At 48.8% G+C, this 12,627-nt stretch overlaps 1 protein-coding gene across 5 annotated transcripts in view; it reads left to right on the forward strand.

Moving 5' to 3' along the window:
* Positions 1 to 11,606, forward strand: part of NCK2 (NCK adaptor protein 2) — a 112,151-nt gene extending 100,545 nt beyond the window's left edge. For all 5 annotated transcript variants that reach the window (XM_043917873.1, XM_043917875.1, XM_043917876.1 and 2 more), the window contains one exon: positions 10,390 to 11,606. In XM_043917873.1, coding sequence (XP_043773808.1) covers positions 10,390 to 10,584 — 195 coding nt within the window. In that variant the 3' untranslated portion in view covers positions 10,585 to 11,606. The remainder of the gene's footprint in view (positions 1 to 10,389) is intronic.
* The last annotated feature ends 1,021 nt before the right edge of the window (positions 11,607 to 12,627 follow it).

Genomic DNA, 12,627 nt, shown 5'->3' on the forward strand with positions numbered 1-12,627 from the left:
GGGGTATGTGGGGCTCATGTTAAGCAAGATGAACACAGATGCTCTATACAGCCTGTGTCCTGAGGCCCCAGCCCCATCTTATGCTGACATCCACTTGGACTGCCCAGCCTCTGCTGTACCCCTGGTTGGCAAGGTGCGTTCTTGTAGGTGAGATGGCAAGTACAGAGTGTCTCAGCTTTTGGAGATTTTGCTGCCTCTTGAGTGAGGTCACCCCTGTTCTGTCCTGCAGACCCAAACATCATTTTCTCCCCTGGTTTCCCTGCGTTGATGACCCAACCTTGTTTCCTCTCTGGGTCTGAGATGCATCAGATGTTCTTAGCAAGGCAGACACCCTGTTTTTAAAGTGTGTAATCCTCAGTATGTCCCTGCCACAGGCACCACTGAGTTTATCTCTGAAAAGCTTTTAAAGCACTCAGGAACAGAACTGAAAAGGAAAAGGACAACTGTTAAGAGAGAGGTTTCTGTGTACAAGTTGAGTCAGCGGTGTGCGGCCTCTCAACTTGGAGCATACCTGTTTCCAGCACAGATTTGGGGTCTGTGTTTCATATGTGTGGCCAAGTCTGTCTGGGAGAACTGGGCTGTCATTCCAGGTTCCTTTTTGTGTTTTCATTGTGGAGGTACTAAGCTGGTTTTGTCAGTCCTTGCAAATACACCTGCCAGAGTGAAGCAAAAGTTTTGAGGATGGAGTCCAGTGTGAGTTTTGAGGATAGAGTCCAGTGTGATCATTTTCTGTTGTTTCCTGTAGACTTTAGTTTAATTGTCTAAATGCAACCTGTAAGACTAGTCAGCCCATGCTATGTACTGTAATTGTCCCCGAAAAGGTTAATACTGTGATTACTAAGTGCACAGTCAAGATTCCTGTTGACTGATCTAGAGGGAGTTCAAGCCCACAGAAGTGGTTTCCCTTCAGACAGAGAGGGGCAGCTGTGATGGGGGTGGAAACCGGCCCCCCGTTGGTGGCAGCAGCTCATGGTGGCGAGCACACGGGACCTAGACAGTAGCTGCATCTGAAATCTGGACAACAAGCTTTTCTCATCCAGAGTCAATGGTTTCTGGCAGGACATCACATTAAGTTGTTCTCACATGAGGCCTGGTCCTTGCACAGATCAGGAGGCTTCAGAGAATCGGGTTCAGAGTGCTTGCAACCCGCCTGAGCAGAAACTCAAAGAAAGCACCAGAGACCCTGTCACAGTAGGAGGTGATCAAGGGACAAGGATGATTCAGAGTCAAGGAGTCTCGTGCTGATTTAGGAACATTGGGTTTGAAGAGGCTTCTTAGAAAGGAGAGGGGTAAAAGCAGCCCCCCAGAGTGGAGACAGTGCCCCCAGGTTCTTCTCTATGGGGCCAGGGAAGGGGAAAGTCTTTAGCAGGAGGCAGAGAGTATCACTGTCTTAGAGAAAACCTGTGACTTGTCCATGAGACAAGTAGGCCATGGTCCCTGTCAGACCTCAGGACCAGGTCCTTTTAGAGGTAGAGGAGGGTACTTTTCTTATCTGCACTCCACCCCTAGGAACTTGAAGAAGCAGCAGTGTTACATTTGTCTCGGATTATGAGAGGAGAAAGCCTTTTCTAAATAACTAAAGTATTGCTTGTTTATTTTAACCATTTTTTTTGGCGGGGGGAGCCTTTCCACATTTTGTTCCCTCTGTTTTAATTTAGAAAACTGAGCTATGACAGCTCATCGCTTGCTGGGCCACTGGCTCTCGGGGTGGGGAAGAGGCTCTCTGGGACTTGCTTAGCTCTGCCCCTGCCATGGCCCCAGCTCGGCCTGAAGGCTGCCATGTGGCCCAAGGGTGTGCTGGGCTGCTTGTCTGGCTGGAACCCGCTGTTACACGTGGCGCTGTCTGCCGTGTGTGCGCCTATCTTGTGCCAAAGAGATGCTCAGGGACTCTCAGGTGTGCTGCTGCTCTTCTCCTGACGGCAGGGTGAGCCGGCTGCGCTGTCTTCATTCTCGTAACCAGGTCTTTGCCCACCTGTCATCTGCAACTGTGAGGAGCCGTTCAGATGGATAAGTCCATCGCTTATCCGTTTGCCTGCCTCCACTTCCTGCCAGCACCTTCCCGTCTTCTTTCTGCCTATCTGTTGTCTTTTTCCTATTCACTCTGGCATCTCTAACATGAGAGCCTACTGTTCAAAGCTTCATGAGCCCGGAGCGCCACAGCCTGACCTGACTCAGAGTCCGGTTTCTGCAGGACCCACAGGCATCCCCATTCAGTTTCCTTTTCCTTCCTCTTGGTCTCTGCTCAGGGCTCACCTTTGGTCGCTGCAGGACCTGTGATTCCTCAGTAAGCATAGCCGCTTTTTTAGAGTGCCTCTTCAAGATGCATTTCATTTTTTTAAAATATCCCAAGCAATTTCAGTATAAATGAGCAAGATTCTTGCTTGATACTTTGCATTTAAAAATATTCCGTATTTTTCTGTATTGAAAAGTAAAAAGATCTGAGTTCTGGGAAATCTGTGCTTGGGTGAGGGGGAGGGGGGGACATATTTCAGAACAACAAGCAAAGCATTGGCATATCTTACGATATCCGGGGTCAGTGATGTGTGGGTATTTCAGAGGCGTGTGTTAGACATGGTTTATCAGCCAGTGAATAAACCAGATGACCCTGCTTTGGCCCTTTTCTATCTTGCATCTCAATATCGAGTTTTCTCTCTCCCCCTCTCTTGCTCTCATCCCTTGCCTCTAATTGCCATTTACCTTTAGCAGCTAAAGATGAAACAGTGTCAGTTCTTCATATTTAATCATTATATTCCTTCCATATCATTAAATCTAGAAAATTCAAAATTCCTGCCTGCCTTCTCTAATGCTCATTGTAAATCCTTATGTGTTTGTTCAGACTTATTCTGTGGATACAGCTAGGAAACTATCTTACAGTGAAGAATAACCAGTAACTAAATTTCTGTGTACTCTGTAAGCTGTCAGTATTTTATGTTTTCAATTGCTGTAGAAAGTGACAGCTTACAACTGGGTTGAGGTCTGCAAAGCATCAGCCTGTGGTGTAGGAAGCCGTTTTTCTCTGTAAGATGTTAAAGCTCCCAAAGAGATCGTCTATTTCCCCATATTTTGTGTCCCTATGTTTTTGTGTCATTTATTACGAAGGGCTTTGGATGGAGTTTTATCTCTGCTCTATTATGTGTAAAAGAAGGTGAAGAGTGCTGAATCCCCTCTTTTGGAGGGAGATGCTGTAGAAAGTGGAACAGAGGGCTGCTTGTTACCTGAAACCTGATCTATGGCGAGAGCAGGAGGTGGTGCAGGCAGCTGGGCTGTGTCACTGGGTGCCCTGGGGGAATCCCAGTCACGTGGCCTAGGGTGGTTCAGTGGCTCCTCCTGGTCCATGATGGGAGGAGACCTCCCATCGCCCTCTCCTGCATACTGCCCAGATGATGCTCTCTCCTCCTGTGGACCTTCGCACACATCTGGAAAACTGTAGAGTACAGCTGCCTCCATCCCCACAACACCCTCCCTCCCTGCCCAGTCTAGGCACACATGCCGTTCACACCTCACTCCTCCTCCTTTCCATCTGGGAAGCCTCTGTGAGCCGTGCTCCTGGGTCCCACGACGGGGCCTGTGCTCACAGGTGTAACCGCCTTCATACGTGACTGTGCTGCCCCCACGGCAGCCCGCTCGGCACTGGAGTGCGTGGTGTGTCATCCTGTCGGCCGTTGAATCCCAGCATTGCGTGAGACCCTAGAAAATATTCTCCACATTCACTGATGATGCAATTGTCCAGCATGTGTGTGTAGATTCAGAGTGACCGGGAGCCAGCAGCAGCCAGAGGAGGTACCAGCATGCCCAGCCCTTCCTCTGCACCCCCTGACCCCTGGGCTTGTGAACTCAGGTCAGACTTGGTGGCCTCTAGCTCGGGATTGCTGCCACCAGGGGTCCAGACAACCTCCCTTCAGGCTGCAAGTGTAACATGGAGAGAGATGAGTGTTTAATAAATCAGTGGGAACTGAAAAACAGCTCTTTCAAACTAGAGTGCAAGTGTGAGTGTATACATGCTCAGTAGCTCAGTCCTGTTCAACTCTTTGCAACCTCATGGACTGTAGCCCACCAGGCTTCTCTGGTGAAATTTCCCAGGCAAGAATGCTGGAGTTGCTGGGTTGCTGGGTTGCTATTTCCTACTCCAGGGGATCTTCCCAACCCAGGGATCAAACCTGCATCTCATCTCCTGCATTGGCAGGCTGATTCTTTACCACTGAGCCACCTGAAAACTCTGTCAAATAATTCATCTGTAACAGTATTCAGAATCATTTTCATAAAAACCCCCAGATCATTAGCTCCCTTGATGTAAATGTTTATTGATATCCTTGCTGCTGTTGTTCAGTCACTCAGTTGTGTCTGACCCTTTGCAACCTCATGGACTGCAGCATGCCAGGCTTCCCTATCCTTCACCGTCTCCTGGAACATGCTCAAACTCATGTCTGTTGAGTTGATGATGCCATCCAACCATCTCATCCTCTGTCACCCTCTTCTTCTCCTGCTCTCAATCTTTCCCAGCATCAGGGTCTTTTCCAATGAGTCAGCTCTTCACTTCAGGGGTCCAAAGTTTTAGAGCTTCAGCATCAGTCCTTCCAGTGAATATTCCAGGTTGGTTTCCGTTAGGATTCACTGATTTGTTCTCCTTGCAGTCCAAGGGACTCTCAAGAGTCTTCTCCAGCACCACGTTCGAAAGCATCGATTCTTTGATGCTCAGCCTTCTTTATGGATATACTGCTGTCATGTAAATTCACAAGTACCTGTTAGAAATGTTTCCCCCCAAGAATTAAAAGCAGTGGTGGAAATTTTTTTAAAAACTGTATCTTGGGACTTCCCTAGTGGTCTAGTGGCTAAAACTCCGAGCTCACAATGTGGGGGACCCAGGTTCAATCCCTGGTCAGGGAACTAGATCCTGCATGCTGCAGCTAAGACCCAGAGCAACCAAATCAATCAATCAATTTTTTTTTTTTAAAAAAGAAATGGGTTTAATAAATTTTAATATATGAGAAAGGTGTGTACAGTTGGCGCAGGTATTAATAGCACCAGTGTAAACCTTTCCGTCTTCCTACTCCATTTCTTGTTAGCCGTAACTACAGAAGGACTGTGAACAGGCTTGTCTTCTAGGCTGGAGGGCTCCATTTTCATTTACAGAAGAGAGGTAATTCAGGCTTTGCTCCCAGTAATCTGCTGATCACTGCAGTCAGTTAGCAAGGAGAAAAGGTCATAGAAATTGCTAGAGTTTCTTTGAACTGTATCCCTTGTTTTTAACAGCACACAGGCACAGGCAGACCCAGAGCAAGGGGTAGGGGGCCCGCAGCCCCAGTAGACACATTCCCATCCTCCCAGCGAATGTTTTCTGCCCTGATTGTGGTTTCTCAGGGGCTTCCCTGGTGGCTCAGATGGTAAAGAGTCTGCCTGCAGTGTGAGAGACCCGGGTTCTATCCCTGGGTTGGGAAGATCCCCTGGAGAAGGAAATGGCAACCCACTCCAGTATTCTTGCCTGGAAAATCCCATGGACGGAGGAACCTGGCAGGTTACAGTCCACGGGGTCGCAACGAATCGGAAATGACTTCACTTTTCTGTGGTTCCTCAGCCAGTGAAGGGGAAACACCTTGTCCAATGAGATGAGCTGAGGAGCCCAGATGGAGGGAGGAAGGTTTGCATTCTGCTCTGCTCGGCTCTCAGTAAACATTTCTTTCCTGGAGGCCGGTAAGCCCACCTCTTCTCTCCACTGCCAGGAGTCTTTACCGCCTGTCCTTTGAAAACAGTTCCTTCTCGACTTGCAGGAGAAACTCTGCAAGAAGTGTTGACATTTTGGTCTCAAGATGCGGGCGAGGAAAGTACTGGCCCACCGGAGATGGTGTCTGCGGCATCTCACCAACCTCTAGGACCCTGTGACTGCAAGTCAGTCCCACCCCAGATGCTGGGCTCATGGGCTTCATTCCTCTTCTCAGTATGGTTGAGCCAGCAGACACTTGTCAAGATTCTGTGACATGCTTCGCTTCAGAGTGTCTCCCAGTCTTCCTGCCCAGCGCCCACGGCCAGCGCAGACCAGTGTGGCTCCATCCTTCACACAACTTCCCCCAGGCTTTTGGGAAAGACGAGCCTGTAAGGACCAAGACTGGTGGTGCCGAATTCTCAGGGGTCTGCTCCCCACCCCCCCACCTCTGGAGCAGCCCCTTTTCTTGTCACATCCAGGGGACTGGCTTCTTGAGAAGGGAAGAGAATCCGGGCTGTGCCAACCAGGGGGTCCCCTGCAGGCAGTATCTAGAGCAAGGTCTGACCCCTAAGGACAGAGTGAGACAGGCTTCCCCAGCCTGGGGGTGGGGTTTGTCACAGAGCCACCTCCTCCAAGGTGCGTCTTAGCACATGAATCACATTCCTGTCTTGTTCTCATGGCCCTGAACACTTGAAAGCACTGTGGGTGGTTCACTCAGACCTCATCTCAAACTGCATTTGAAGCCCCTGGACGGCCCTGCCCCTGAGCTGCTCGTTCAGGGGGTCTGCGGTGGGGCCTGAGAATTCGCTTTTTCTGAAAAGCACCCAGGTGATGCTACTGGACTTGGGAGCACAAATTGAGACGCCCTGGCCCAGTTCATCCTCAGGCTTCCTTCAGAACTTGGTGACGTGTAACAGTGCATTTTAGCACAGAGATCAGAAGCACAAAGATGCTGGAATGAGTGAGTGTTCTCCAAAGGTTCGGCACCCCCCTGCTTGGTGTAAACTAATTCCTCCCATGTCCTTAACTTCAAGGTTTCTGCTCAGGAGCCCACAAAATTAAAAATTACTGTCTCTGCTACAGCGACCAGTTTTACTGCTGTCATGCATATGTACAGGAGACACATCAGGAGGCTAAATTAAGGCGCTTAAATTTAAAAGCAAATTCAGAAAGTCATCTGCTGATTGTGGGGCACAAGTAAAATTGAGTCTATCACATAGTGACGCCGACTCACACACTCCCTCCGTACGATGCCGCTTTGTCTATGAACTGATTAAAGAGTCTCTAAAACTAGCTCAATGCCCGGCTGGTCTTAAACGTAAAACTGAAGTCACCTTCTATCTTTATCAGAAAGCACAGGCTTTTGGCACAGAACGTATATGCTTCTAAAAATGAACAGATCTTGAAACTACACATTGCTTCTTAAAAACCGGAGGCCCCAAGAGAGAGCTGAGCGGTCCCTAACATGTATGTACTGCTGGACACAGGGCATGCTGACTGCTCAAGTCTTCACCCACCGGAATTGACCACCACATGACAGGGACCAAGGGGCTGAAGCTCAGGCCGTCCTGTGCAGAGCACCTGTCGGGCGGGACCTGTTTACTTTGTTCTGTTTTCAGAACCATACACAGCATCCCGCTTGGGTGGGAATACTGATAACACTGAGGCCCGCTCTCATTCATCTTGATTAGTCTTGTGTAAACGTGAAAATAGCAGTGATTTGAGAATTGTGCAGTTGATTACTTAAAATGTCCTTCTGTGCCGTTTAGACTATTTTAACTTTTTTTGTATTAAAGTATGGCCAATTAATGGCAACCCACTCCAGTACTCTTGCCTAGAAAATCCCACGGACGGAGGAGCCTGGTGCAGGCTACTGCCCATGGGGGTTGGCAAAGAGTCAGACACGACTGAGCGATTTCACTTCACATGGCCAATTAATGAGGCTTTCCTGGTGGCTCAGCGGTAAAAAATCCGCCTGCCAATTCAGGAGCTGCAGGAGACTCAGGTTCGATCCCTGGGTCAAGAAGATCCCTTGGAGGAGGATATGGCAACCCATTTCAGTATTCTTGCCTGGAGAATCCCACGGACAGAGGAGCCTGGCAGCCTACAGTCCCTGGGGTAACAAAGAATCGGACATGACTTAGTGACTAAACAACAGTGGCCAATTAACAATGTTGTGATAGTTTCAGGTGCGTGGCACAGGGACTCAGCCATACATATACATGTATCCATTTTCCCCCAAACTCCCCTCCCTTCCAGGCTGCCACGTAACACTGAGCAGAGTTTCTTGTTTTATACAGTATGTCCTTATTGGTTATCTGTTTTAAATATAGCAGTGTGCATGCTGATGGCTGGTTGATCTGATGAATCAGTCATGATGACTCATTTCTCTTTTGGGGGGAGGAACATAAGAGATCAAGTTGGGGAAATAATTTTCAAGTTCTGTATCCCCCTCTCCACCCCCTGTAGGCCCCTAATCCTCTAATGGCTGTGATTCTGGAAATAACACATAACCCAAGGCCTAATTGGATCTAGATCTTCCCATCTCTTCCTGAAATTTTATCCCCCCAGTGTTTCCTGGGCTTCCCCCAAGGCACTGGGCCCTGGGTTTAGTGTAGAGGTAAGATGAGGTTTTCCCCTCAAAGATTTATTTGGTCTGTTTTGGGCAAAGGGATACACAATTACTAACTAACTGAATATGTCCATCTCTGTGATACTTTTTAAAATATATTTATTTTAATTGGAGGATAATTACTTTACAATACTGTGATGCTGACAGTTGTGACTGTTGAGGGCCAGCGGCCCACCACAGATCTGGGTTCTCCCAGACCCCCCTTTCCCTGAGTAGTCATTGGTTTATATGGAGTTGTCTCTCATTTTGCAAGATCTGTTCACTTTTGCTCAAACATTTGCAGAGTCAATGTAAAAACCAATGAAGGGGTGCTTGTTGGTTTTGTCCTGGTGGGAGACATGTGAGCAGGGGCTGGGTTGGTGGGTCATCATCAGCAGTGAGTTCCTGGTTTGGGGAGGGGTGGAAGTCTGGGCTCAGAATTCACTTTAGACCTGGATCATACAGCTCCCACCATCTGTAGGGCTCTCTGTGGACACAGCCATGGATTAGACGCAGCCCTGATCAACAGATGTGTCAGGATGTCTTCTGCTGGACAGTAGCCAAGGAGGTGTTTCAGTGTTAAAGAATCCACGTGCCATTGCAGGAGACGTGGATTTGATTCCTGGGTTGGGATGATTCCCTGGAGAAGGAAATGACCACCCGCTCCAGTGTTCTTGCCTGGAGAATCCCATGGACAGAGGAGCCTGGTGGGCTGTAGTCCATGGGGTCGCAAAGAGTCAGACACGACTGAGCCACTAAGCAACAATAACAACAAAGCCAAGGAGAGTGGAGCTTATCCAGTTTGGGGATGCAGAGGCATCTCCACGTGGCCATTCTGTGCTCTGAGACCCTCAGGAATGGTTGAGCAGAGGGCAGGGTGGGACATCCTTCCATCTCATTGATTGGGTATGTGTCACCCATCATGTTCCAATCTCATTCCTTACTTGTAGTTATCCACCTTTCCTAGCACTGCTTATTAAAGGGACCATCTTTTTTCTGTTGTATATTCTTGCCTCCTTTGTCACAGATTAATTGACCCTGAGAGTGTGGATTTATTTCTGGGCTCTCTATTCTGTTCCATTGACTTTTTTTTTAATCAAAGATTATAATTGTACAAAATAGAGAAGTATAGAACAAAATACAATTATTGGAGGATAACTACCCAACAATATTGTGTTGGCCTCTGCCACACATCAACATGAATCACCCACAGGTGTACATATATCCCCTCCCTTCTGAAGCCCCATCCTGTTTCTCTCCCCATCCCGCCCCTCTAGGTTGTCACAGAGCACTTGGTTGAGCTCCCTGTGTCATAGAGCAGATTCCCACTGGCTGCCGTACACATATGGTAATGTGTATGTTTCCATGCTGGTCTCTCAGTTCGTCCCGCTCTCTCCTTCCCCCACTGTGCCCAGAGGTCTGTTCTCTGTGTCTCTACTGCTGCCCTGCAAATAGGTTCATAAGTACCATCTTCCTAGATTCCATACACATGTGTTAATACACAATATTTGTCTTTCTCTTTCTGACTTCACTTTGTATAATAGGCTCTAGGTTCATCCACCTCATTAGGACTCATTCGCATGCATTCTTTTTTTTATAGCTGAGTAACATTCCAATTTCATATATATATCTATACACACACACACCACAGTTTCTGTATTCATTCATCTGTCTGTTCCATTGACCTTGGTGTCTATATTTGGGCCAGCACCATGTCGTTGGCTGAGCTCCTAATAGTGGTAGAAGCCAGGGGAAGTGTATTTCTAGCCGCTGCCTATGTACAGACCACTTTCTACAAATCCAAGAACTAGCTGGGGAAATGAAAAACGTGCATTGGTTAGCATCGGTGCTGTGCATTTCAGAGCAAGTCTCCAGTTTTCAAATAGAGAAAGTACATTTTACACCGAAAGTACTAAGTACAGTGTCACTTTTCTTCGATCCAGAACACGAGCATCTCACCAGCCTCCAGGTGGTTCTAAAGATCAGGAGGTGGCTGCCCTGGGTGTGGACTGGAGCCCAGGCTCCCCAGCCAGTGCACGGAGCCCAGTGGTAACCCGTGTGTGTTCTCTTTCCCCCACAGCCCAGTGACTTCTCCGTGTCTCTCAAAGCATCAGGGAAGAACAAGCATTTCAAGGTTCAGCTGGTGGACAACGTCTACTGCATTGGGCAGCGGCGCTTCCACACCATGGACGAGCTGGTGGAGCACTACAAGAAGGCCCCCATCTTCACCAGCGAGCACGGGGAGAAGCTCTACCTCGTCCGGGCGCTGCAGTGATGCCCCGGGAAGGCGCCCTGGCTGGGCTCTCTTGCAGGCCCCGTTCTCTCCGCCTGGTCCCTTCTTTGTCCAGGTCGGTTATTTGCCACCCGCCCCACTCTTTGCCATCCCGGGCCCTCCCGGCTGGTTTTCGTGATGGGAGGTGGACAGAGCGAGTCGGTTCACTTTTTTCCTCCTCCATGGGAGACAGCCTTAGTCCATTCACACCGCTCGCGCCAGCAGACCCCCCCTTACAGACCTTGGGCGCCGTGTGGATGCACCAGAGCTGCCCTTATGTCCATGAGCCACAGAGCAGGCGGCACCTGCCTGGGGACCCCCAGTCCTGACCCCAGCAGCCCTCCATCCGTGTCGTTTGTGCTCCCACGGCTCCCAGGCTCTCCGGGGACAACCCCGGGTGCTCTTAGCAATACTGGAACCACCGGGCAAGACGGGAGGGAAGATGCTGTCCAGTGCCTTTGGGGCTGCGCTTGCAATAAAGAGAAGAGGTCCTGGAATGCCGGTTTGCAGAAGAGGGGCCAGAGACTGGGGGAGACGGTGGTTTCGGAAATTCCCCCCCGACGTGCCATCAGCAGAGTGCTCTTTCCTCTTGCCCTTCGGCTCGTTTCAATCTCACAGTGATGTATTTAATTCTCAAAGTCATATGTACCTGTAGCCATTTGTTGACACTAATGCAGATGATTAAGGAAAACAGGTGATCTTTGGGGAGGGGAGCGACCCACACTTCACACACACACACACACACACACATACACGCACACACAAAATATATATATATATATATAGTATTTGCTTTACAGGGAAATTTTTCAGGGTTTACAAAAGGATATGTGATTGGTAGTAAGAGACACAGAATGTTTATGGAGAAATTGCATTTTCTTTTCTCTTTACATCCGAACTCCTTTATAGTTCCAATATACAGTCTTGAGATGGCACATTCCTACAGTTGAGGAAGGGGTCTTGAGACCTCCTAAACTGCATACTCAATTTTTTGGATATTGTAATAAAAAAGTATTATGACGAGACCCCGTGTGTGTTCATCTTTTGCCAAGCCTGGACTGAGCAATGGGGAAGGAGTTCCTATGAGCGTGAGCACTCAGTGCCCCCAGGGGAGCGTTTTGAGGGAGGACTTCTAACAAACTTATTACTTGTGTGTTTTCTTTTTCTACCACCACATTTTTGTATCTTGAAATAATAAATTTTAATTAGCGTGACTCCAAGAGAAACCAGAATCTCAAGTTTGGTCTTAAAATTACTCTTTGGAAATTATATACGTCACCAGACTGTTATCAGCTAGCCTTCTCTCCTCTAGCTTTCCTCTCCCCTCTCCTGCCTGCCTTTCATGCACTGGGGAAGCCATTGTCTAGCCCCTCTGAGTGCTGGGCCCTGGGAATACAGAGCCAGAGAGCACTGGCTTGCAGCAGACGTGTGCTCATCTCTCCCTCTCTGCTGGACTCGGCATCCTCGTCCCAGCTCCTTGAGTGGTCCTGAGATCATACCCATCACACAGATGGAGAAGGTGAGTCAACAGGTGATTGCACGAGGATGTGGCTGCTGCCTCCTGGAGCAGGTGGCAAGCCCAGGGTCTGGCTTCAGGACCACACACCTCCCCACACACAATGCCAGCCTTGGGAGGCACCTCTCTGCGAGTTCATTGTATCTTTAGTTGTTGCCTTTGTTATACGTTTGATGATAAATTAGAAATTTGGTGTCTGGTACCTGAAATTGATGGCGCTTAGGTGACTCAGTGATAAAGAATCTGCCTGCCAATGCAGGAGATTTGGGTTCAATCCCTGGGTCAAAAAGATCCCTTTGAGAAGGAAGTGGCAACCCACTCCAGTGTTCTTGCCTGGGACATCCCATGGACAGAGCCTGGCGGGCTACAGTCCATGGGGTCTCAAAAGAGCTGGACACGACTTAGGAACTAAACAAGAATCTGAGGTTGGGGGTACCTAGTTACTTAAGAATGGACCTCTAGGTGAGTACAGCAGACCATCACCTTAGACAAAACAGGTAGATCCTGGGCTTTGTCGTGGAAATCCCACT

Source organism: Cervus elaphus, chromosome 11, assembly GCF_910594005.1.
Source record: "Cervus elaphus chromosome 11, mCerEla1.1, whole genome shotgun sequence".
Lineage (NCBI taxonomy): Eukaryota > Metazoa > Chordata > Mammalia > Artiodactyla > Cervidae > Cervus > Cervus elaphus.